Raw genomic sequence first — 23,926 nt, 5'->3', positions numbered from 1 at the left:
TGAATAAAACTGCTATAAACATCTATGTGCAAATTTTTGTGTGGACATAAGTTTTCAGCACTTTTGGGTAAATACCAAGGAGCACAATTGCTGAATACATGGTAAGAGTCTGTTTAGTTTTATAAGAAACTTTTGAAGTGGTTGTATCATTTTGCATTTCACCAGCAGTGAATGAGAGGTTCTATTGCTCCACGTCCTCACCAGGTTTTGATGTTGTCAGTGTTCTGGATTCTGACCATCCTAATAGGTGTGTAGTGGTATCCTGTTATTATATTAATTTGCATTTCCCTGATTACATATAATGTGAAGCATCTTTCATTTGCTTATTTGCCATCTGTATATCTTGGTGAGGTATTTATTAACATCTTTGGTCTATTATAAAAATCAGGTTTGTTTTCTTACTTTGGAGTTTTAAGAGTTCTTTTGTTTATTTTGGATAAGGGTTCTTTATCAGATGTGTCTTTTGCAAATACTTTGTCCTAGTCTGTGGCTTGTCTTCTCATTTTCTTGACATTGTCTTTCGCAGAACAGAAGTTTTTAATTTCAGTGAAGTCCAGTTTTTCTATTTATGGCTTATACTTTTGGTGTTGTATCTCCAAAGTCATCCCCATACCCAAAGTCATCTAGGTTTTCTTTCTGTCTTTTAGAAGTTTTGTAGTTTTGCGTTTTATGTTTAGGTCTGCAATCCATTTTGCGTTAATTTTTGTGAAGGGTGTAAAGTCTGTATCTAGATTCTTTTTTGTTTTTGTTTTTTTTGCATGTGGATGTCCAGTTGTTCTAGCAATGTTTATTGAAAGGGTTTTCTTTGCTCCATTGTATTGCCTTTGTTTGAGAAACTACATTTTCTTTTTTTTTCTTTTCCTTTTTTTTTTTTTTTTTGAGAAACTACATTTTCTTATTCCTGACTTCTTCATTGTGTCGTGGGATAGCTCTTTTAGTTGGTACCGCTGCATGAGATGTCTAATGTTTTCTTTTTCTTTTTTTTTTTTTAAAGATTTATTTATTTATTTATTAGAGAGAGAGAGAGAGAGAGAGAGTGCCAGAGACACAGGAGGAGGGAGAAGCAGGCTCCATGCCGGGAGCCTGACGCGGGACTCAATCCCGGGTCTCCAGGATCATGCCCTGGGCCAAAGGCAGGCGCCAAACCGCTGAGCCACCCAGGGATCCCTTAATGTTTTCTTTTGAATAAATTCAGGTTATGCACTTTTGGGAACAGAATTGACATATACTTCTTAGTACATCATATCAGGAAGCATGCGATGTTGATTTCGCCGATTACTAGTGATGTTAACTTTCATCACTTGTCTACGGAGATACTTGACAAGTTTCTTCCCTGAGTTACTGTATTTCCCATTGCAATTAATAAATATCTTGTGGGAGATACTTTGCAATTATGTAAATAGTTTTCTTGTATATTTGCCCCAATTTGGCATGCATTAATGATCCTTGCTTCCTTGCTTGAAATAGTTATTGTGTTTACCAAAAGGCGATTTTAAAATATCCATTGTTCCTTTTACATTTATAGTAGGAACAATTTATAGAATGAATAATAGAGATTTTATTGGCTAGAATTCTATTGTAAAGAAGAGCTCCCCATTTTTCATATATTTGACTATAATTTGTTTATATCAGGATTGGATTCTTAGTTTATTCTGTTGGTTATAATCTGTTACTATTATTACTAATTTTGTTGTTCAAATTGCCCATATTTGGCCATCAGTTGCTTTCCTGATATGTTCTCTATTTTTTGAGTACTTTCTACTTTCTTGTTACCACAGTATGTTACAGGCTATTTGTACTTTCTGTGTTCCAGCCTTAGAATACACAAATTTTGGTGTATAGATACATTTTCATGTCTCTTGTATTGTATACTCAGGAGTGGAATTTCTGGGTTCTGTGGTGACCCTATGTTTAACTATTTGAGGAACTGTGTAACTGTTTTCCAAAGCGACCGTGCAGTTTTACATTCCCACCGGCAGTTTGCATGTTCCAGTTTCACCACATTCCCACCAATGCTTGTTATTAGCCTTTTTAAAAAAGATTTATTATTTATTTATTTATTATTTATTTATTTATTTATATTTATTTATGATATATATATATATAGAGAGAGAGAGAGAGAGAGGGAGAGAGGGAGAGAGGCAGAGACACAGGCAGAGGGAGAAGCAGGCTCCATGCACCGGGAGCCTGACATGGGACTCGATCCTGGGACTCCAGGATTGCGCCCTGGGCCAAAGGCGGGTGCTAAACCGCTGAGCCACCCAGGAATCCCCCTGTTATTAGCCTTTTAATTATAGCCAAGGTGTGAAGTATATCTCATTGTGGTTTTGAATTGGATTTCCTTGATGCTTAATAATGTTGAGCATCTTTTCATGTGGTTATTATACGTTCATTTTCTAAAGATATTCACTGGGAAGAATTCCAGGGACATTTTTTCTTTTGGCACTTTGAAGTTTCTTTTGGCACTTCCATTTTCTTCCAGCTTTCCAATGAGAGAACTGTTGTCATTCTTAATCTTGGTTTCTCTGTACATAATATCTTGTTTTTTCCTTTAGTTGCCTTTAAAATTTTCTCTTTACTACTAGTTTTTAGCAGTTTGGCTTTCATGTGCTTTGGTGTGGTTTTCCTTAAGACTTTATTGCTTGGCATTTGTTGAGATTTTAGGTTTGTGAGCTTGTGATATTTATTAAATTTGTAAAATATTTGGCCAGTATTTCTTTGAATGCCCTCACCGTCCGTCCCTCTTCCTCTCCTTTTTTTTTTTTTCCTTTTGGGTTTTAAGTGTGCTAGTCCTCTGTATAGTATTCCACTGAGACTCTGGGATTTTTTCCTCCAATCTTTTCATTTTTTTCCTCTGTGCTTCATATGTTAATTTCCATTGCTCTGTCTTCATGTTCATTGATCTTTTTTTCTGCAGTATCTAATTTGTAGCTAATCATATTCAGTGTATTTTTCAATTTCATTTTATTTCATATGGTATATTTTTCATACAGTAATTCTGTCTTCATAGTTTTCATTTCTTTCCTTTCATTCCTCATTGACTTCATATTTCCCTTTATGTCCTTAAATCTAAAAAGATTTACAACATTTACTTAAGGGTCCTTATCTGCTAATTCCATCATCTCTATCATTACCTGATTTGTTAGTATTTATTGGCTTTTATCCTGATTTTGGTCTATACTTACCTGCTTCTTTGCATGCCTTGTAATTTTTATGAAATTCCAGACATTGGGTTTTTATGTTGAGGGATGAATTTTATAAATATTCCTTTGAAAAGTGTTGGACTTTGTTCTAGCATTTAGTATTTTTGTGTATCATTTTGATTGTTTTGAGGTTTCCTATTATGTTTTCTTAGTATGAATTCATAATAGTTTTAGCTCTCATGCTTCTTTAGCTCTCAAATTAACATGATACTATATTGAGGATTGTACCCAAGTTCTTTTATATTATATGATCTCTCTACTATGACTGGTAGGACTGTGAACTACTCCAAGCTCTGTGTGAGCCTGAGAATTGTTCACTCTATTGCTTTTGAGTTTTTTCCCCTGGCCTTTTGGAGACTGAATTTTCTCATGTACAAATCATTACTTAGCAATAGTCTTGAGGACACCTTTTGCTGATCTCCAGAGCCCACCCTCTGTGCAGCTCCTTTCCATTACACTGCCTTGTAAATTCTAGCTGGTTTGGCCTTCTCAAACTCTCATCTCAGTCTCTTTAACTTAGCATGACTACCGGGTTCTGTTGGTTCTCCCTCCCTGTGCTGGGGCTTTGAAATGACTTTTAGTCAGTCAGCTGGGGCAGTTGTAGAGCTTAGTTCATTTGTTGTTTTCTTAGGAACACAGTGCTGTGCTGCATACTGTCTTCTGTCTGAGAACTGTTATTTCATATGTTTTGTTGAGTTTATACTCTTTATGGCAGGAGGGCAGTCCATAGTAGAAGGGAAAGCAAAGCTCCCCAGTACCGTTTTAAATGAACTTTAGTCTTATTGTATGCTTGTCAGCATTCCAGTGTGCCTGCTCTTTCATGGAAATTTGTGATTTAGGAATTACTTGCTTTCTCTTTTATTTTATTTTATTTTTTTTTGCTTTTTTTTTTTGTTTTGTTTTTTTTGCTTTCTCTTTTAAATGTGTTTTGAATAATCTTTTGGATGACAGGTCTGTTCTCCTTTTCAGTCTTTCCTGTTATTATTTTAGCAGTAATTGTGTCCCTTTAAAGTACTTGATAGATGGCTTTCTCTTAAGTCTTTTAATTTTCAGTGGTTTTCCCCCCCACCCCCCGCTGTGAATTCTGGTCTCTGTTGTATTACCACATAATTTCAGATTTTTTTTTTAAAGATTTTATTTATTTATTCATGAGAGACACACAGAGAGAGACAGAGACAGAGACACAGGCAGTGGGAGGATAAGGCTCCATGCAGGTAGCCCAATGTGGGACTTGATCCCGAGTTTCCAGGATCACGCCCTGGACTGAAGGTGGCGCTAAACTGCTGAGCCACCCGGGCTGCCCATACTTTTTTTTTTTTCTCCAGATTTTTAAAAAGTTATTTATTGATTTACTATTAACTGTAGACTTTATTTGGAATTCACTAGGTTTCCCACTAATGTCCTTTTTTTATTTTTTAAGTTATGATAGAGAGAGAGAGAGAGAGAGAGAGAGGCAGAGACACAGGCAGAGGGAGAAGCAGGCTCCATGCACCGGGAGCCCAACGTGGGATTCGATCCTGGGTATCCAGGATCGCGCCCTGGGCCAAAGGCAGGCATTAAACCGCTGCGCCACCCAGGGATCCCTAATGTCCTTTTTTTCTAGTACAGATCTTTTAAAGGTCATGGAAAATTTTATTTTTGAAATGTATGTATGTAGGTATTTTGTATAATGTCTTTCAATTCAAATTTGATGGTTTCTCATGCTATGAACTTTAAAAAAAATTATGGTAAGAAACACAATATAAAAGTTACCTTTAGGGGCAGCCCAGGTGGCTCAGCGGTTTAGTGCCACCTTCAGCCCAGGGCCTGATCCAGGAGACCTGGGATCGAGTCCCATGTCGGGCTCTCTTCATGGAGCCTGCTTCTCTCTCTCTGCCTGTGTGTCTGCCTCTTTCTCTCTGCGTCTCTCATGAATAAATAAATAAAATTTAAAAAAAGTTACCTTTAGGGGTGCCTGGGTGGCTCAGTCAATAAAGCATCTGCCTTTGGCTAAGGTCATGATCCCAGAGTCTTGGGATTGAGCCCCATGTCATCGGGCTCCCTGCTTCTCCCTCTCCCTCTGCTCCCCCCTGCCATGTTCTCTCTCTTGCTCTACTTGTTCTCTCTCTCAAATAAATAAAATCATTAAAATAATAAAAATTACCCTTTAAACTTAAGTGTGCAGTTCACTAGTTCAGTAGTGCAGTTCAGTTGATTATATTCACATTGTTAGGTAACACATCTCTAGAACTTTTCCACCTTGCAAATCTGGAACTCTCTACCCATTGAACAATTTCCCATTTCTCCCTCTCCCTAGTCCCTGTCAACCACTATTCTTGATGTTTGTATGATTTTAACTCCTGTAGATATCTCATATGAGGGGAATCATATAGTGTTTGTCCTTTTGTGACTGGCTTATTTCACTCAGCACTGAGCATAAGGACAGTGTCTTCAAAGTTTATCTGGTTTTAGCATGTGAAAGGATTTTCCTTTTGAAGGCCAGTAGTTTTCTGTTATATGTACGTACCACATTTTCCTTATCTATACATCTGTTGATAGACCTATGGGTTGCTTCCACCTCTTGGCTATTATGAATAATGCTGCAGTGAACATGGGTATACAAATATCTCTTTGAGATCCTGCTTTTAATTTTGTATAAATACCTTGAAGTGGTATTGCTGGATCATATGGTAAATCTACTTTTAGTGTTTTGAGAAACCTCCTACTGTTTTCCATAGTGGTTGACCATTTTCTATTCTATCAGCAATGTACCAGAGTTCCAGTTTCTTTACATCCTGCCCAACACTTGTTATTGTCTGTTTTTTGATAGTAACCATCCTAGTAAATGTGAGGTTGATACTTTATTGTGTTATTGATATGCATCTTCCTGATGATTAAGGATGTTGAGAATCTTTCCAGGTGCTTATTGACCACTTGTTTGTCTTCTTTAGAGAAATGTTTATTCAAATCATTTGTCCATGTACATAGCTTTTTAAGGTTACTTTTGTTGTTGAGTTATAGGAGTTTTTTTTTTTTTTTCTTAAAGATTTTATTTATTTATTCATGAGAAACAGAGAGAAAGGCAGAGACACAGGCAGGCTCCATGCAGGGAGCTCGACGTGGGACTCGATCCTGGGTCTCCAGGATCACGCCCTGGGCTGAAGGCAGGCATTAAACCACTGAGCCACCCAGGGCTCCCAGTTATAGGAGTTTTTTATCTTAATATTCTGGATATTAACCCTGTCTCAGACACATGATTTGCAGTTATTTTCTCCCATTATAAAGTTGTCCTTTCACTCTGTTGTTTCCTTCCTATGTTTTCTTCTAGAAATATTACAGTTTTAGGTACTACATTTAGGTCCTTAACTCATTTTGAGTTAATTTTGTATGTGGTGTAAAGTAAGGATACAGCTTCATTCTTCTTCATGTGGCTGTGCGGTTTTCTCAATAGTGTTTGTTGAAGAGACAGTACTTTCCCCATTTTGTGGTGTTGGCACTCTTGTTGAAGATCATTCAACCATGTATGTGAGGGTCTATTTCTGAGCTCTCTATTCTATTCCACTGGTCTTTATGTCTATCTTTATGTTAGTTCCACACTGGGTTTTTTTTTTTTTTTTTTATTACTATAGCTTTGTAATGTTTTGATATCAGAAATCATGCTGTGGACTTTTGAGAAGAATACCATGGAGGTGATGTATCCTCATAGCATATTAAGGGGTATATGATATCAAAACAACTTATAACTGGTGATATTAAACTTGATTATTGGTTAAGGTGATGACTGGCAGATTTCTTCACTGTAAAAGTAACGTTTTTACCTTTCCATACTCTATTAATTCGAAGCGAGTCACTAAGTCCAGTTACACTCAAGGATTGGGGAATGAAGCTCCACCCTCAGAAGGAAGGAGTATCAAAAAATTTGTGGAGATTTGTTAAAGCTATCCATAGTAATTAATTAATATTATAGGGGAAAAATAATTTGAGGCTATTCAAATATCCTGTTTCTCCTTAAAGTTTCTCTGACTGGGACATCTGGGTAGCTCAGTTAGTTGAGCAACCAACTCTTGATTTCAGTTCAGGTCATGATTTTAGGGTTGTGGGATCAAGCCCTGTTTCACGTTCTGTACTCAACATGGAGTCTGCTTAGGGATTCTCTCTCCCTTTCCTGAGCACTCTTGGGTACGTGTGCTCTCTCTCTCTCTCTTATTTATTTTCAGTGCCTTTCAGTGTCTCTTATTTATTTGAGAGAGAGAGAGAGAGCGTGAGCGAGAGAACACTAGTGGGGGTGGGGGAGGGACAGGTGGAGAGGGAGAAGCAGACTCCCACTGGGCAGAGAGCTCAACTTGGGGATTGATTCCAGGACCTTGAGATCATGACCTGACCTGAGGGCAGACACTTAACTGACTGAGCTACCCAGGTGCCCCAAAGAAATAAATCTTTAAAAAATTTAAAAAAAAAAAATATTTGACTAAATTTTGTAATTCCTCAGTGGATTTTGCCTGCAGGAATTATTAGTATGGTGTTTTAATGATGATTTTTTTAACCTCCTTTATTCCTTTTATGTTATTATTTTAAATCTGTAAGAAAGATTTGTCTTTTCCCCCGTAATTATTTATTCAATCATTTATGTACGTCTACTTAGACTTCCTGAAATTTGTTGTATTCTTTGAGTTGTAATCCAGTATCATCAGTATTTATTTTGTTATTAACAATTTTTTGGCTTTGACCATTGGGAGTTCTTTCAAGTTGCCTCCTGTGTCCTTTTGACATAACCCCATCTTTTTCTTTTCTATTTCTTTTTTTAGAACCCTTCTCGTCTGTGACACTATAAGGTGTTTCAGGCTACTATATGTTTCCTGTCCCAACCTTGTTTCTAGGGAGCCCCTGGTTTCTTTTATTGGAAAATGGTATTTAGAAACTAAGATCTAACTCTAGGTATGATTTATGGTGCTTGGGTGTTACTGTTTTAGGCCTCTCACCTGATAGAGTTAGGAAATATACGTGGTTTTACTTCTGTCATCCATGTTAATTTTTGTTACCTATGAGACAAATACTTTTTTTTAACGGTTTAGTGAAAGAACATTCTACGTTTTTATAATGTGTTTTTTAAATAAATGATTAATTCAGAATGCTGTGGGAATTTGCAGGGGCATCCTGATTTCCCAAAACATATTGTAATATTGTGTAAGATTTTAGATTAAACGTCTTTTCAGTCAGATTTACTTTTATAGTAAAATATGTAATTTCAAAAATATTTAAGTCGTCAATGGAGGGAGGCATTTATTAAGTCTAGTTACGTTTTTCTTTTTAATGCTATCAATGCTAAAATAATATTTAGCAATAATGCAAGCCCATTCTTGCATAAGAAAGATTCTTACAATTTTGAATCTTTCTCCTATTTTGAAGCTTTAATAATAACCTTAAGGGGACCTAAATATGTCTGTGTTTGTGTGTGTGTGTGAGAAATCCTCATTTCGCAAAAAGTTTTATGCTTTAACACTCTAGACATAGGCCAAAATTTTTAAATTCTTTGCTTTTGTAAGGGTTTTTTTTAATAGATTGGAGTAGATTAAAATGGCTTAACTTGCCGCTGAAGCCTATAGTCATAATCCTGAGAAATTTTTCCTTGTTCCTTATTTCATTTTACTTTTTTGTATTTATAACTCTTGAAAGGTACAAATGACTTGGACTTTATGAAATTTAAAATCCATGGCCAAGATGAGATATTTTTTGTAAACTGTCTTCCAAGTTTAGTTTGGCTGTATGTAAGAATGTTCTCAGTATAAGACATAATAGAGGGATCCCTGGGTGGCGCAGCGATTTGGCGCCTGCCTTTGGCCCAGGGCGCGATCCTGGAGACCCGGGATCGAATCCCATGTCGGGCTCCCGGTGCATGGAGCCTGCTTCTCCCTCTGCCTGTGTCTCTGCCTCTCTCTCTCTCTGTGTGTGTGACTATCATAAATAAATAAAAATTAAAAAAAAAAAAGACATAATAGAACTTTCTTTTTTCTATGTATTTCTCTATGTTTTAAGAGATAACTTTTTCTTAGTATAAAACATTTTTGTTAAGACAGGCAGTCAAAAATACTATCATAATGGTAGCCATAAATTTGAAAATAAGTGCATAAGTCCTCTCTTGCCTTTTTATATTGTAATTACTATGACTATAGTAATAACAATTTTAAAAAATAATAACAACAATTTTAAAACTACAATATAAAGAAATAAAATTGTCCCTCCCAAAGGTACAAGTGTTCTGTATGTGTTCGGATTAATTAATATATATACATTTTACTTTAAGTACTTTTATTGTAATATTATTTTGTAATATTTTCATTGCTGGTATAAAATATTTTAGTTAAATTTTAGGTAAATAAGGATTGATGGGTTATTCTGACAACCAATTTATTTATTTATTTATTTTGTGGGGAGGGGAATAAAGTATATGGGAGTGGGTCAATTTATGCCATTACTTCAGCACATTTTACAGTTTCCATCTTGGGAGAAATATCCTCAGGTGAAAACTGGTCATGTTCTTGAAGTCTGGGACTCCTCTGGAGGCTTTGCTGCCCTCTCTGTCCTCCAGCATCAGCTTTCCATGAGTGTAAAGCCTGGATTCTTGGCCTCCTTCCTCTGTCTTGTATGGGCAAATGTTCCTAGAGTGAAAGTGGTCAGATCACTTCTTTGAGATTTTTTTTCCATTTCCAGATTTCTAGCCCCTTCAAACAGATGTTTTCTGTAATCTGAGTTTACATGGCTTTTCTAGTTCTGGGAAAGAGTTCCAGTCCGCCGTGAGTGTGTATCTCACCCAGAAACAGAATTTCTGCCCTCTCCCAACTGACTTGTTGAAGAAATCTGGTTGTTTGTCTTTATAGAATTTTCCAAACTCTGAATTTTGTTGATTGCTTCTCTGTAGTGTCATTTAATATATTCTTTTTTCCTCCGTGTTTCCTGTAAAGTGGAGTAATATCTAAAGACTTGATTTAGGTTGGTATTCAGTCATTTTTGATTAGAGAATTTTTTTTAAAGATTTTATTTATTTACTCATGAGAGAGAGAGGCGGAGACAGAGACACAGGCAGAGGGAGAAGCAGGCTTCCTGCCAGGAGCCCAATGTGGGACTCGATCCCCGGTCTTCAGGATCAGGCCCTGGGCTGAAGGCGACGCTAAACTGCTGAACCACCCGGGCTGCCCCAAATGTGTTGATTTTTAAAATTGTATTGAGCTTCAGAATCTTTTTGGAAGTAGATGGACTAGAACTTTATAAATATACAGAAGAACTTTATAAATACATAGGTTATTTTAAATTAAGTACTGTGACATATATCTTAACAAGAGTGAAATTAAAAGCTAGCTTTACAGAAATTAGTGACTTCCAGGTACCTGGCTGGACTAGTCGGAAGAGCATGTGACTCTTGATTTCGGTGTTGTGAGTTTGAGCCCTATGTTGGGTGTGGCGATTACTTAAAAAAAAAAGAATGTTAAAACAAAAAAAAAGTGGTGTTTTCTTTTTAATTATCATTCCTAGAGTTCTGGGATCGTTACCAGACTGAGAGATTGCCAGTATAAATTCTACAACATTTAGTATTGCTTAGTGGATTGTTAGCTGAATCTGAATGTAGCCTGTTGGTCCAAAACATGACTCTACATATGCAACACGTGAGATATTTTCAAAATACTGGTGCTTACACCAGGTCTGGAAAGAGGCCTGGTAATGTATACCTTTACATTCTTAGTTAATTCTGTTATAAAGAAGGAATTTAAAGGCTACTGATTTGGCCAGTGGTACTCTTGAGTTACCAGTAATGGTCGATGTGGCTATTTTGCAGACATTTCTTCTTTATTCCAAAATGTTTAGTCTGAATGTGATGTATGAATAATAATTAAAGACCTATAGTCAGGTACAAGTTTAATATGTCTTGTTGCCAGAATATTCTTATCACCAGTAGTGATTGTTGCCTTTTGCTCATGATTCTCTTATAAGGATCTTAGGGTTTTTTTTTTTTTATTTTAAGATTTTATTTATTTATTCATGAGAGACACATATAGAGAGAGGCCGAGACACAGAGGAGAAGCAGGCTCCATGCAGGGAGCCCAATGTGGGACTCCATCCCGGGACTCCAGGATCATGCCCTGGGCTGAAGGCAGGTGCCAAACCTCTGAGCCACCCAGGGATCCACAAGGATTTTTTTTTTTTTTTTTTTTAAAGGGGTTGCTTCTTTGGTTAAAAGTTCAATCAGATGAGCTAATTGTCCTAAATAAATTTCTTCCTATAGGCTTAGGTCACATCTTAATAGACATTTTTATCTTAAAAATTGTTTGAAAAAGAGAGTGATAATTATTAATAATCTCACCATCCTGACATAATCATTGTACTTTTTTGAATTTTATTTTGTTATCAAATTTGGTCCATATGCAGACATTTTTACATACTTATGTTTAGCAAGAGTTAGCTAGTACCATCTTTATAATTCCCACATAATGCTTAACTACTTCCTCAGTTCCTACAGTTTAAAAAAATATTTATCAGTAATTTTCATTTTAAATCCTTGTGTATGCTAAAGTCCTATTTCTGGAGCAAGAAAATTCACCATAGTGAATTCTCTGCTGTCCATATTAGTGATAGAATTGGAAAATAGTACAGAATAGATCAACAAACCTTTAAAAATCACATTTTGTTTTGGATTTTACTGTATGATTTTTGACACTGTAATTATATTTTAGAAATGTAGCTGGGGGTGCCTGGGTGGCTCAGTTGGTTAAGCATCCAACTCTTGATCTCAGCTCAGGTCTTGATCTCATAGTCAGGAGTTCAAGCCCTGCATTGGGCTCCACATCCAACGTGGAGCCTACTTTTAAAAGAAGGAAAAGAAATGTAGCTGGTGTTAATATGAATCAGCATTTTCTAAGCATATATTCCCTAATAGGAATCAGATAATTAGAACATTAGTGACTAGTTATTAATAGATTTTTTCCCTTGATTTGTTATACCTTGAAAAAAATCCACATTTTGATTTTTCATAATTCACAGTTCATAACTCTAGACTTAATAGTAATCTGTATTACTAACAATTAGTAGGGAATCTGAGCTCCAACTTCCCATTTCCGAGTAGATAATTAGCATCTGTTTCCCAATTCAGAATGCTTGGGAAGTGATTGAGCTAGCTAGCTGCACACCTCTCTACATTTATGCTAGAGAAGATTGTATTATATATCGGTGAAGTGGTACTGATACTATGGCTATTTTAGGAATAAAATACTTTTCATAGTGTGTGAAACTAGTTGTTACTTATAAAAGATTCTTTAGTAAAGTGCTTTTCAAGTTTCAAATAGACTAACAACATAATCTGATTATAAATCATGAGCTGCATTGTTATAAATTCTTTTCTGTTAGTAAAAAAAATTCATATGTTAGTAAATTTCATTCATTTGTTATTTTTCACCTTTCCTTCCCAGATTGGTTTTGTAATCATCATGGATCTTATTTGAGCATTGTAATGAGAATGAGATAAATTTTTCTCATTGTTAGCCTAAGAATTGATTGAAGTTGTTTTTGTTTATTTTAGGAAATCTACCTTCTTCAATGTATTAACCAACAGTCAGGCTTCAGCAGAAAACTTCCCATTCTGCACAATTGATCCTAATGAGAGCAGAGTACCTGTGCCAGATGAAAGGTTTGACTTTCTTTGCCAGTACCACAAACCAGCAAGGTAAAATCTTTATGCCATTGTTTATTTGTTGACCCTATATAGACTGAGTAAAAATATACAAGTGATATACTTAAAATCATATAGGGGGTGCCTGACTGGCTCAGTTGGTAGAAGATGCATCTGCTGATCTCGGGGTTGTGAGTTTTGAGCCCCATGTGTGACATAGTTTACTTAAAAAAAAATCATACAGAAGTGTTTTTTCCTCCAGAATTAATGTAGCATTATTGTATTATGGGTGATTATAATATAGAGAGCCTAGAGAAGGGTGAGAAAAGATACATCTAGCTGTTAACATGGCAGTTATTTTTGGGGGGGAAGTATGAAGTAGAGGAGTAAATAGCCTGTATTATATGATTCCATTCATGTAAAATTATATGTGGATATGTATATTCATAAGAAAATATATGAAACTATTTGACAATTATCTTTGGGTAGTGGAATTTTTGGGTGATTTTTACTTTCTTTGTATTTATTTTTGATGTTTACGTTCTTATATATTGTTTGAAGTTTTTGTAACAAGCATGTATTATATCTTTAACTAGAAAAAATAAGATAATATAGGTTCATTGTAGAAGTTCAGATATATAGATATGTATACAGAGAAAAGTAAAAATCACCTATACTTTTACCATGGTATCATAGATATAAATACTTTGGAGATGTATCCTTCCATACTTTTCCCTAAAAGTATACACACATACTTACAAAATAGAATATATTTTTACTTGGAATATTGCTAATATTTTTCTAGGTTAAAGCATACAGATTTAAATGATTTCTAATATAACTTTAATACTGTGTTACATGAATATATAGTTTTTTTCCCTATTAATTGAGAATTTAATTTGCCTTTAGTTTCTCACTATTTGAAATGTGCTGATAAATCTTAAATTTCTGTCATTAGTCCTAAACTCTGCTGATCTACAGATAGATCTAATTACTTTCTTGACATTCACACTTTGGTGACTAAATAGGTGCCTCAGACTTGACATGTCCAAAATGGACTTCATTTCACTCTGCCTTGTGCCAAACTTGTTCTTCAGGACTTTCATAATCCAATAAATAGCATTATTATTTTCCTGGTTGCTTAAGTCAAAGTCCAAGATTTATCCTTGATTCCTCTCTTTCCCCAGCCCTTCATCTAGTCTATCCACAATTCTTATGAGTTATAATCACAAAATGTATATCAAATTTATTCACTTTTTAAAACTTTCGTTCATTAGTTTGAGCATCTCTTATTTTTTTTTGATTAATTATTATAGTGATGATTGCCACATGGTGATTTTATAATCCCCTCATTTCTTATTTTTTGGCCTTCTGTAAGGAAGGCCTTCTATTTTCATTTATTCACTCAGGTATTTATTCATGGAAGTGTTACTCAATTGGTTACAATATGTCATTCATTAGACATGGTTCAAATTATATTCCTGAAATTGACTCTGCAAACTGACTTCTGTTTTCTTTTTGAAACCTTTTTTATTTTTAAATGATTCCAAATTTACATAAGAGATGCAGAATTACCCACAGAATGCTTGTGTACCCTTCCCCCAATTTTCTTTGAATCTATGAGAATGAGTTGAGATGCCACATTGCACTTCAGTTCTTCCAATTTTTATTTGCTAAATACAGACATTCTCGCTCTCTTTTTAAAAAAATATTTTGTTTATTTGAGAGAGAGTGACAGCATGAGTGAGGGGAAGGGCAGAGGGAGTGGGAGAAGCAGGCTCCCTGCTGCGCAAAGGCTGAACTCAGAGCTCAGTCCCAGGACCCCGGGATCATGGCCTGAGTTGAAGGCAGATGCTTAACTGACTGAGCCACCCAGGTATCCTACTCTCCTTTTCTCTCTTTTAAAGATTTATTTGATTTATTTTAGGGAGAGGGAGAGGGAGAAATTCCTCAAACAGACTTCCCACTGAGTGAGGGGCCTATCATGGCACTCCATCCCAGGACTCTGGGATCATGATCTAAGCTGAAACCAGGAATCAGGCACATAACTGACTGAGCCACCCTGGCGCCCCCAGACATTCTCCTACATTACCACAATAAACCACCAAAATTACGACATTAACATTGGTCTTGTATTATACCATCTAATTCATAGATTCCATTTAGATTTCTCCAGTTGTCCCATTAATGTGCTTATTTGTTCAATTCCTTTATGTGTTGCCAATCTCTTGACCCCTCTGTCTTGTTGGCTGCTTTGGACGCTGCCAGTTTGGTCCCTGGCTACTGCTAGATCTCTCTCCTGCCGAGATGCCTTGTACAGGCCCTAGCTGCTATTGTTATTGCTGTTGCCTTCTCTCCCCACTCCAGCTCTTTAGATGTGGGACTTGTCACTGCTAGACTGTGTGGTTATGTAACATTGCTGAAATTTTTCAGAGACCCGAAGAGAACAACAACAATAATAAAGCTCTTAGACTTCAAATTTATTGAAATTTTAGGCAGTGAAGAAATTAATTTCTCAAGATTTCCCTTTTCCTTTGCTAGTGACCATTGGTTAAATGCCTTCATGGAAATAAAATCCTGAATTGGAACCCCTCTTCATTTTTCTGTAACAGATTTTTGGATTCTTTGTGGTTAAGCAAATCAAAAAAAAATTGTTAATTCATAGTTACAGTTGACCCTTAAACAACATGGGTTTGAACTGTACAGGTCCACTTTACTTACACAGGGTTTTTTTTTTTTTTTTTTTTTTTTACAATGCAGTACTGTCAATGGATTTTCTCTTCCTCATGATTTTGTTAATGACATTTTCTTTTCCTAGTTTTATTTTTATATGTAAGAATACAGTATATAATATATATAAATACATGTTAATCAACTGCTTATTGTTATTGTTTATTGATAAAGCTTCTGTCAATAGGCTATTAGTAGTTAAGTTTTTTTGTGGGTCCGAAGTTATATGTGGATATTTGACCACGTGGGGGTCGGCACCCCTAACCCCTGTGTTGTTAAAGGGTCAATTGTACTTTATTTATGTATGTATGTATGTTTAAAAGATCTTATATTTATTAATGAGAGACACAGAGAGAGAGAGAGGCAGAGACACAGGTAGAGGGAGAAGCAGACTCCCTGCAGGGAGCCCGATGTGGGACCTCGATCCTAGGACTCTAGGATCACACCCTGAGCCGAAGGCAGATGCTCAACTGCTGAGCCACCCAGCCGTCCCTCAGTTGTACTTTATTTAATCTCTGTATTTACATAGCCAGCTGGTTTTCCTAACTTGATTTCTAGCTTGTGTTAACTATGCCTTTACTTTGAACAAAAAGCAAAGGTTATTTTACATATACCTCTATTTCTGTTGCTGTTGTTAACAACTAGGTTATTACTATGCTGATAACTAGTTCACATCATTACATGTATTTTTGTCTATATTACCTACATGATGATTAAATGCAAATCCAAATATCCTGTGTTTGAATCCCAGTTTTGTCACCACTAGCTGAGTAATCCCCTGACTATAAATAGATTTCTTAATTCCTCTCAGGCTCAATTTCTTTCTTTCTTTCTTTTTCTTCTTTCTTTCTTTCTTTCTTTCTTTCTTTCTTTCTTTCTTTCTTTCTTTATTATTTTTCAATTTCCTTATCTTTATAGTAGATTTAATAAATAATAAATAGCATTTATCTGATAGAGTTGTTTTGAAGTTTGAAATGATATGTAAAACACTTAGTCCAGTGCTAGTCACAAAGTATGTTGGCTCATTCTATGATGATTACTTTTAATCAGTGTACTCTTAGGATATTCTCCATTGCTTTTGTGTCTATATGCATGGCCCAACAGAACAGTATAGTAAAATTAATGGTATGAGTTTTAGTTCTGTTTTTTTTTTTTAAAGATTTTATTTGAGAGAGAGCTGGAGCAGGGGAAGGGGCAGAGAGAGAGGGAGAGAGAAGCAGGCTCCCCGCTGAGCAGGGAGCTCAGGTTGGGGCTCTGTTCCAGGATGCTGGGATCGTGACCTGAGCCAAAGGCAAATGCTTTACTGACTGAGCCACCTAGGCGCCCCAAGTTTTAGTTCTTTATAGACATAGTAAAAACATCTATTCTGCTTTACAGTTTTCCTTCATTTTCCTAGGTAAGAAAGTCCTAAAGTATTAAAAGATTATTTTTTATTTAAGTTTTTGGTATTCATTTATGAAATCATTATTGAGAGTCTTCTAAACATTATTCTAGAAGGGAAAGGATTACTTCATATAAAATATTTTGGAAATAGATTTGTTTAACAAACAGCTTCTTAGTACTGTTATATATATATATATATATATATATATATATATATATATATATATATTTTTTTTTTTTTTTTTTTTTTCAGCAAAATTCCTGCCTTTCTAAATGTGGTGGATATTGCTGGTCTTGTGAAAGGAGCTCACAATGGTCAAGGCCTGGGAAATGCCTTTTTATCTCATATCAGTGCCTGTGACGGAATCTTTCATCTAACACGTAAGTACAGTTGTTTATTTAATTGATTCATTTCATTATAATCAGAGTTTTCTTTCCATTATTGCTCAAATAAAATTAGAAATGACTGATTAATAGATTTGATTTGCTTCACAAGATGAATCATGGATTGGTCTGCTAATTGTGATTTTAATGTTATTTAGTACCATTTCCACACAAGAAGCCTTATTCCATAGCAAATATGTGCTGTATTGATATTCTAATTGAATTTCATCCCCTGTTCTGGATTAGATCTACTGGGAAGTGTTTCTGTGTGAAAGTGATTTTGTTGATTATAAAGGCATTTTGAAATTTCTTTAACTTATGGAACTTTTCTGCATTCTTGCTTTCCACGTGTTGAGAAAGCAGAATTAATAGAGGAGAGGATTCCTTTATTTCAAAGAACAGAAAGGCATCCAGATTATTTATTGAGATGAGAGGGTTAAGGAGAAACTATAGATGAATTAGTCTTTAATGGCGAGAGGGTTATAAAGCAAAGAGAAAAACTGGTAGAACTATGTGCTAGTTTATGTTTTTTTGAGTGCAGAAATGAGCCAACAACATAGTAATTCTTTGATAGAAAGATTTAGGTTCGGGATGCCTGGATGGCTCAGTGGTTGAGGTTCTGCCTTCGGCTCAGATCATGATCCCAGGGTCCCAGGATCGAGTCCCACATCGGGCTCTCTGCATGGAGCCTGCTTCTCCCTCTGCCTGTGTCTCTGCTTCTCTTTCTGTGTCTCTCATGAATAAACAAATAAAATCTTTACAAAAAAAGAAAAAGATTTAGGTTAGGTTTGGGTTAAGTTTCAGATCAAGACCTTACTGCATAGTATTGTAATGAACAAATCAGTGCAATTGAAGGAAATGCAAGTTTGGTTCAGGCCAGTTGTGGTCCGCTTAGTGCTTTTGTTAGTTTCTCGTCCATGACTAGATAACATTAGCAATATAAAAGAGCATTTACAAAATTTTGTAGCTGTTTGGTGAATTTTTTTGTTATTTGAATCTAATAAATTGTGCTAGTATTTTTGTGTTTTTTAAAAAAATTAATTTGCCTAGGAATTCATATTTATTGTATTTTACAAAAGTCCGCCATACATAGTTTGAGAAGCACTGATTTAGGTAGCTCCATGTTGGGTAGAGGTATGGAGACCCGTTCTGGAAGGGTTTGTGGTGCAGGTGAAAAATAGGGTTATGGTTGGGGTTGAGGGGGAAGTGGGGGTGGAATTAAGTTATATAGAGTGGTGTTACTTAAAGCATGTGCATTGGGAAGAGACTGTTTTGCTGACAGTTTGATTTTTTACTCGTTTTGGTGACTGATGTGAGAGTTTCAAAGAGAAGTGGAATCAAGTATGACTCCTTGGTTTCTAAAGTGGGCTAGTTGAATGAATCTTGATGCCCTTCATTGACATGTTAAATGTAGAAGGACCAGCAAGTATTAGTATTGGGAGAGAGTTAATGAGGTCAGTTTGGGACTTTTTTCTTTCTTTTTCTTTTTCTTTTTCTTTTTCTTTTTCTTTTTCTTTTTCTTTTTCTTTTTCTCTTTCTCTTTTTCTCTTTCTCTCTCTCTTTCTCTCTCTCTTTCTCTCTCTCTTTCTCTCTTCTTTCTTTCTTTCTTTCTTTCTTTCTTTCTTTCTTTCTTTCTTTCTTTCTTTCTTTCTTTCTTTCTCTTTCTTTCCTTTCTTTCCTTTCTTTCCTTTCTTTCCTTTCTTAGAAAGAGCTTGAGAGCAGAAGGAGCAGAAGAAGGGGAGAGAATTCCAAGCAGGCTCCACACTCAGCACAGAGCCTGACTTGGGGCTTGATCTTATGACCCTGGGCTGAAATCAAGAGTTGGACATTTAACTGATTGAGCCACCCAAGCACCCCAGTTTGGGACAGTTTTTTGAGTATGCGTACCTGGGACATTCAGATAAGTGATGTCTATAAGGAAGTAGGATTGATTAGGCAAGTGTGACAGGAGGATGAGAATGAGAAAACTGGAGTTTTGAGTGTGAAAAGGATTGAACTGATGGGTGGAATAGAGCTAACGTAGTGTAGGAGGGAACATAGCAGAGGACTGAAAAATAGAAGGGTCATGGATCTAATTTCCTGAGGAGGTTCAAGAGCAGATACGGTGGCATAAGAGGGTATGTGGTTAGAGAGGGCTATTTGACTTAACATTTCCAGAGGTGGGAACAGCTCAGGGTGATGGTGAGATCCTGAGAATGGCCTAAAACCATTAGTAAATGCAATCAAGCCTTTGGTTTATCTGTTATCCAACATTCATCTGATATGTTTTTTTAACTCTTAGGGTAAATATGAATTTGGTTGGGAGCATACATACTTTGTTGTATTTCGTTCAGGCTAAAGCTGTTGTAAAAAGAGGAAAAAAATCCATTTAAACTAGATATTTTGGTTTCTTATACTAATTTGATTTCAGAGGTGTTAAACTGTGAAAATATGCATCTTAGAATTGATTAAATATGGTATATATTGTTGTATAGGGCACAGAACCCAGATGTTACTTTTATAACCAGAATTTTAAAAATACCTTCATAGAATTCCAATCAGTAAAAAAGACTTGCAGAGATTAAGGTGATTTCTTTGAAGCTGTGAAAATTGGGAATTCCTTAATTCTAAATTATGGTGTATTTTTGTCTTCAGTAATCAGATTGCTAAATATGAATGTGAAATAAGATTTTATCTTTTATATTACTTCTTATTTAAACATTATTTTCTTCAAATATCTTAAAGTCACCAGAAATGCAGTTGACTTGTTTATTAATTAAGTTGTAAATACTTTGTGTTCTAGGTGCTGAAAATTGATAACGGGTAGCAGAGTCTAACATACTCTGGTTTTATCAAGCTTCTAGTCTAGTGGTGGAAATATATATTGAATAATTATATTAATAAATGTAATTACATTGTTGGATTTGGACTTGTTTTTTTTTTTTTTAAACTTACTGGGGAGTTGTTTACTTACTTGCCTATCACTACGTTTGAAACTTGTCTTAATTGTTAAATTCATTATTTCTTATTTTAGTGAAAAAAATCCATTTTCTATGTTTATATTTTTTTAGCTTTTCTATTTTTGTTTTAGGCAGTTGTTTTAAAACTATTAAGGAAATGGATAGGATATCTGGCTGACTCAGTTGGCAGAGCATGCTACTCAGTTTTGAGGTTGAGAGGTTGAGACCCACATTGGGCGTGGAAATGACTTAAAAAAAACAAAACTACTAAGGAAAGGGACAGTACAGTGATGATGTACGTATTAATGCTTAGGGCACTTCTAAGCTTTCTATTAGAACATCTGAATGTTAGGAGGGAGAAAAAATGAATAGGAAGTTGTGGTTTATTTTGAATTTTAACTTGTTAATGCTGTGTTTCTCTCCATTAAATTTTATTTATTTATTTAATATTATTTTTAAATATTTATTTATTTATTTATGAGAGAGAGAGAGAGAGAGAGAGAGAGGCAGAGACACAGGAGGAGGGAGAAGCAGGCTCCATGCCGGGAGCCAGACATGGGACTCGATCCCGGGACTCCAGGATCGCGCCGCAGGCCAATGGCAGGTGCCAAACCACTGAGCCACCCAGGGATCCCCTCCATTAAATTTTTAAAAATTAACTTCTCCCTCACCTTGTTACTTCCGTTGGTTATTAGACATATGTAAATATATATATATATATATATATTTATTTATGTCATCAAAAATTTATTCTTGTTTTAAATATAAATAGGTTTGCTATTGGCTTTAAGTCTTAAATATAAATAGGTTTGCTTTGGCTTTAAGTCTTTAGTTCATTCTGTCTTACTCATTTGACATATTATTTATGGAGCACCTCTTTCAAGTGTGCTAGATGCTGAGGGACGTAATGGTAAGTAAAAACAAGTATGACTCTTGCCCTTATAGAGCTTACAAACCAGTGGAGGAGACAGACATTGAATACATGGTCGTATAAACACAGGATGCCATTCTTCAATTGTGCGCAAAGAAGAGAGCATGTGTGTGTGAGTGTGTGGTGTTGACTTGAGGAACACCAAGTTCCTGAGAGGTAAAGATCGAGTGGGAATAATATGTTGGGGAAGGAGGAAAGAAAGAGATTGATTATTTAGAGTAAATGGGTTGCTGAAGCAAGAATAAGTCTTACTGGGACACACAGAAATACAAAAATTGCCAGACTTTGCATAATGGGAAGTATGAGAGCTAACCTTTTTATTATGGTGAATTTTATAAACAAAACTTTGTGGGAAGTATTTTTAATAGTATAAGTGAATCTCTTATTAAAATTAACTTGAAAACAAAATCAGTCTTGTTGCAGGGTGACTTATTTTTCTTGCTATTTTAAATGTTTAGAAAACTTTAAAAAATGCTTAAGCCCTTTCAAAAGAACATTAAGGAATGATCTAATAATTTGTTCATTATGTGAAACTTATGTAGCTTATTGAAGATACTCCTTTAGTATGTAAGCCAGTTTGTTGCAAATACAAACTAATTTTATATAGGAGGTAGATGTAATGTTAACATTTTTTTTCTGTGCATAGTAACATGGATTAATCTCAAAATAATTATGCTAAGTTAGAAGCCAATCTAGAAAAAGAGCATAAACTATATGATTCCATTTATATAAGATTCTAGAAAATACAAACTATTATATCAGAAGGCACATCACTGATTTCCTGGGGTCTAGGGATGAGGGGAAGTTGGAAGGGGCAGGATTAAACTTGGAGTGATGGATATGTTCATAATCTTGATTATGGTGATGGTATTCCAGGTATATACATACTGTATATGGATATAGATACATATATACATACAGTATTACATACATATACAGTATATAATATCAAATTGTACACTTTATGCATAGTTTATTAAATATTAATTTCAGCAACACAAGAAAGAAAAAGGATGTGGAAAATTAAAACCTGGGTCACCTTTCCTTCTAGGAGTTTTTTTTTTTTTTTTTTGGGGGGGGGGTTCCTTCTAGGAGTTTAATTGAACTCTGTTACTCTGGTTGTTTCAGTAGTACAAGCATTGGAGATGATGTCCTATTTCTAGATAATAATTAGTAGATTGGTGCACTATTTGTACTGATTCACAAACTAGAATTAAACCTGACATTTTGTGAGTGCTGGGATTTTGTGAAGAAACTTGGATTTTGGTGCATTAAAGTGAAATTATTTGTCTCTTTCATACACTAATCTGATAAGTACAGAATCTTTGCAGCTGGAGAATACTTTAAAAATTCCAAACTATTAATATTTTTGGACAAGTTTGTTGGGTAAAACATTTAAAAAAATATTTCATTTATAAAGTTTAGGTTTAGGAATATATATATTTTGTTTTTTAAATTATCATATAGTAAAACTGACTTATATTGATATACAGTTCTATAAATTTTAGCATATGTGTAGATTTGTGTAACCATCAGCACACATGGTGCAGAACACTTCACCCTAAAAAGTATTTTATGCTATCCCTTTGTAGTCACATTGCCACTCTGAAACCTAACAACTATTGATCTGTTCTCCATCACTTGAGTTTTGTCTTTTTGGGTTTTGTATCAGTGAAATAATAGCATTGTGTATTGTTTTGTTTCATTTTGGAAAGATGTTTACAGGTGAAAGCTAATGGTGTTATTAGCATATCCGTTGGGCCTACCATTAGACATGTTTCAGGAACCTAGAAGAAACTGAAGTTAATCCAGAGGCGATTGGTTTTCTGTTTTATACTGTTTCAGTTTTCTTCCTATTTTTTAATGGATCTTTTAAGTGTTTTCTAAATAACACAGTGTTTCCTTCAGTCTTGGTGTTTTGGGAAATACTACCCCTTTTTTCTTTCGAAGTTTGCTTTGTAAACATTCTTAAAATTTTGTCTTAAACCAGACTGAGTCCTGAACTAATGGGCAAAACTGCCTATCTCTAAAACATAAAGTGCTCAGAAATACAAAATGTTATGAAAATGTAAAGAATCCTGTGTTTGCCAATCTTTTCTACCTACGAGCTCTAACTGCAAAGGATGAGGAACATGGGGGCCTTGGGTACACAGTGTAGCTCCAGACACTTGACATCCAAGGAAAAGTTTTAGCATTTCATGGTTTACTTTCCTTTGTACTTCCAGCAGTATGCAGTTCCCAATTTGAGAAGCAGGATTATAGGTTATGGTGTACTCCAGACCTACCAAAAGGCCTATCTGACCAAACAACTAGGTCCAACTTATTTTTTTAAAGTTTCTTTTAAATATTTTATTTATCTTAGGGGAGTGAGAGCCTCTTTTTAAAAAGATTTATTTATTTTTTTGAAAAAGCACATTCATGAGAGAGAGACAGACCGAGAGAGAGAGAGTGAGCATGCATGCACAGAGGGAGAGGGAGAAGCAGAAGACTCTCTGCTGAGTAAGGAGCCCAATGTGAGGCTTGATTCCAGGACCCTGAAATCGTGACCTGAGCCTAAGGCAGATGCTTAACTGACCGAGCCACCGAGGTGCCCTGGGGAGGGAGTCTTAAGCAGACTCCATGCTGAGCATGGAGCCTGACTTGGGGCTCTATCTCAGGACCCTAAGATCATGACTTGAGCTGAAACCAATAGCTAGATGCTTAACCGGCTGTGCCACCCAGG

The 23,926-nt window shown here is 35.5% G+C and overlaps 1 protein-coding gene and 1 long non-coding RNA gene across 4 annotated transcripts in view; one reads left to right on the top strand and one right to left on the bottom strand.

The window, feature by feature from the left end:
* OLA1 (Obg like ATPase 1) overlaps positions 1-23,926 on the top strand; it is a 163,931-nt gene that overhangs the window by 5,443 nt on the left and 134,562 nt on the right. For all 3 annotated transcript variants that reach the window (XM_035697069.2, XM_049106231.1, XM_035697077.2), the window contains 2 exons: positions 12,748-12,891; positions 17,204-17,331. In XM_035697069.2, the coding sequence (XP_035552962.1) occupies positions 12,748-12,891; positions 17,204-17,331 (272 nt within the window). The remainder of the gene's footprint in view (positions 1-12,747; positions 12,892-17,203; positions 17,332-23,926) is intronic.
* LOC112668121 (uncharacterized) overlaps positions 1-23,926 on the bottom strand; it is a 131,321-nt gene that overhangs the window by 50,204 nt on the left and 57,191 nt on the right. The window lies entirely within an intron of this gene.

Source organism: Canis lupus, chromosome 36 (genome assembly GCF_003254725.2).
Source record: "Canis lupus dingo isolate Sandy chromosome 36, ASM325472v2, whole genome shotgun sequence".
Lineage (NCBI taxonomy): Eukaryota > Metazoa > Chordata > Mammalia > Carnivora > Canidae > Canis > Canis lupus.
Note: the sequence above shows the minus strand (reverse complement) of the source record. Positions and strands in the feature narration are given on the sequence as shown.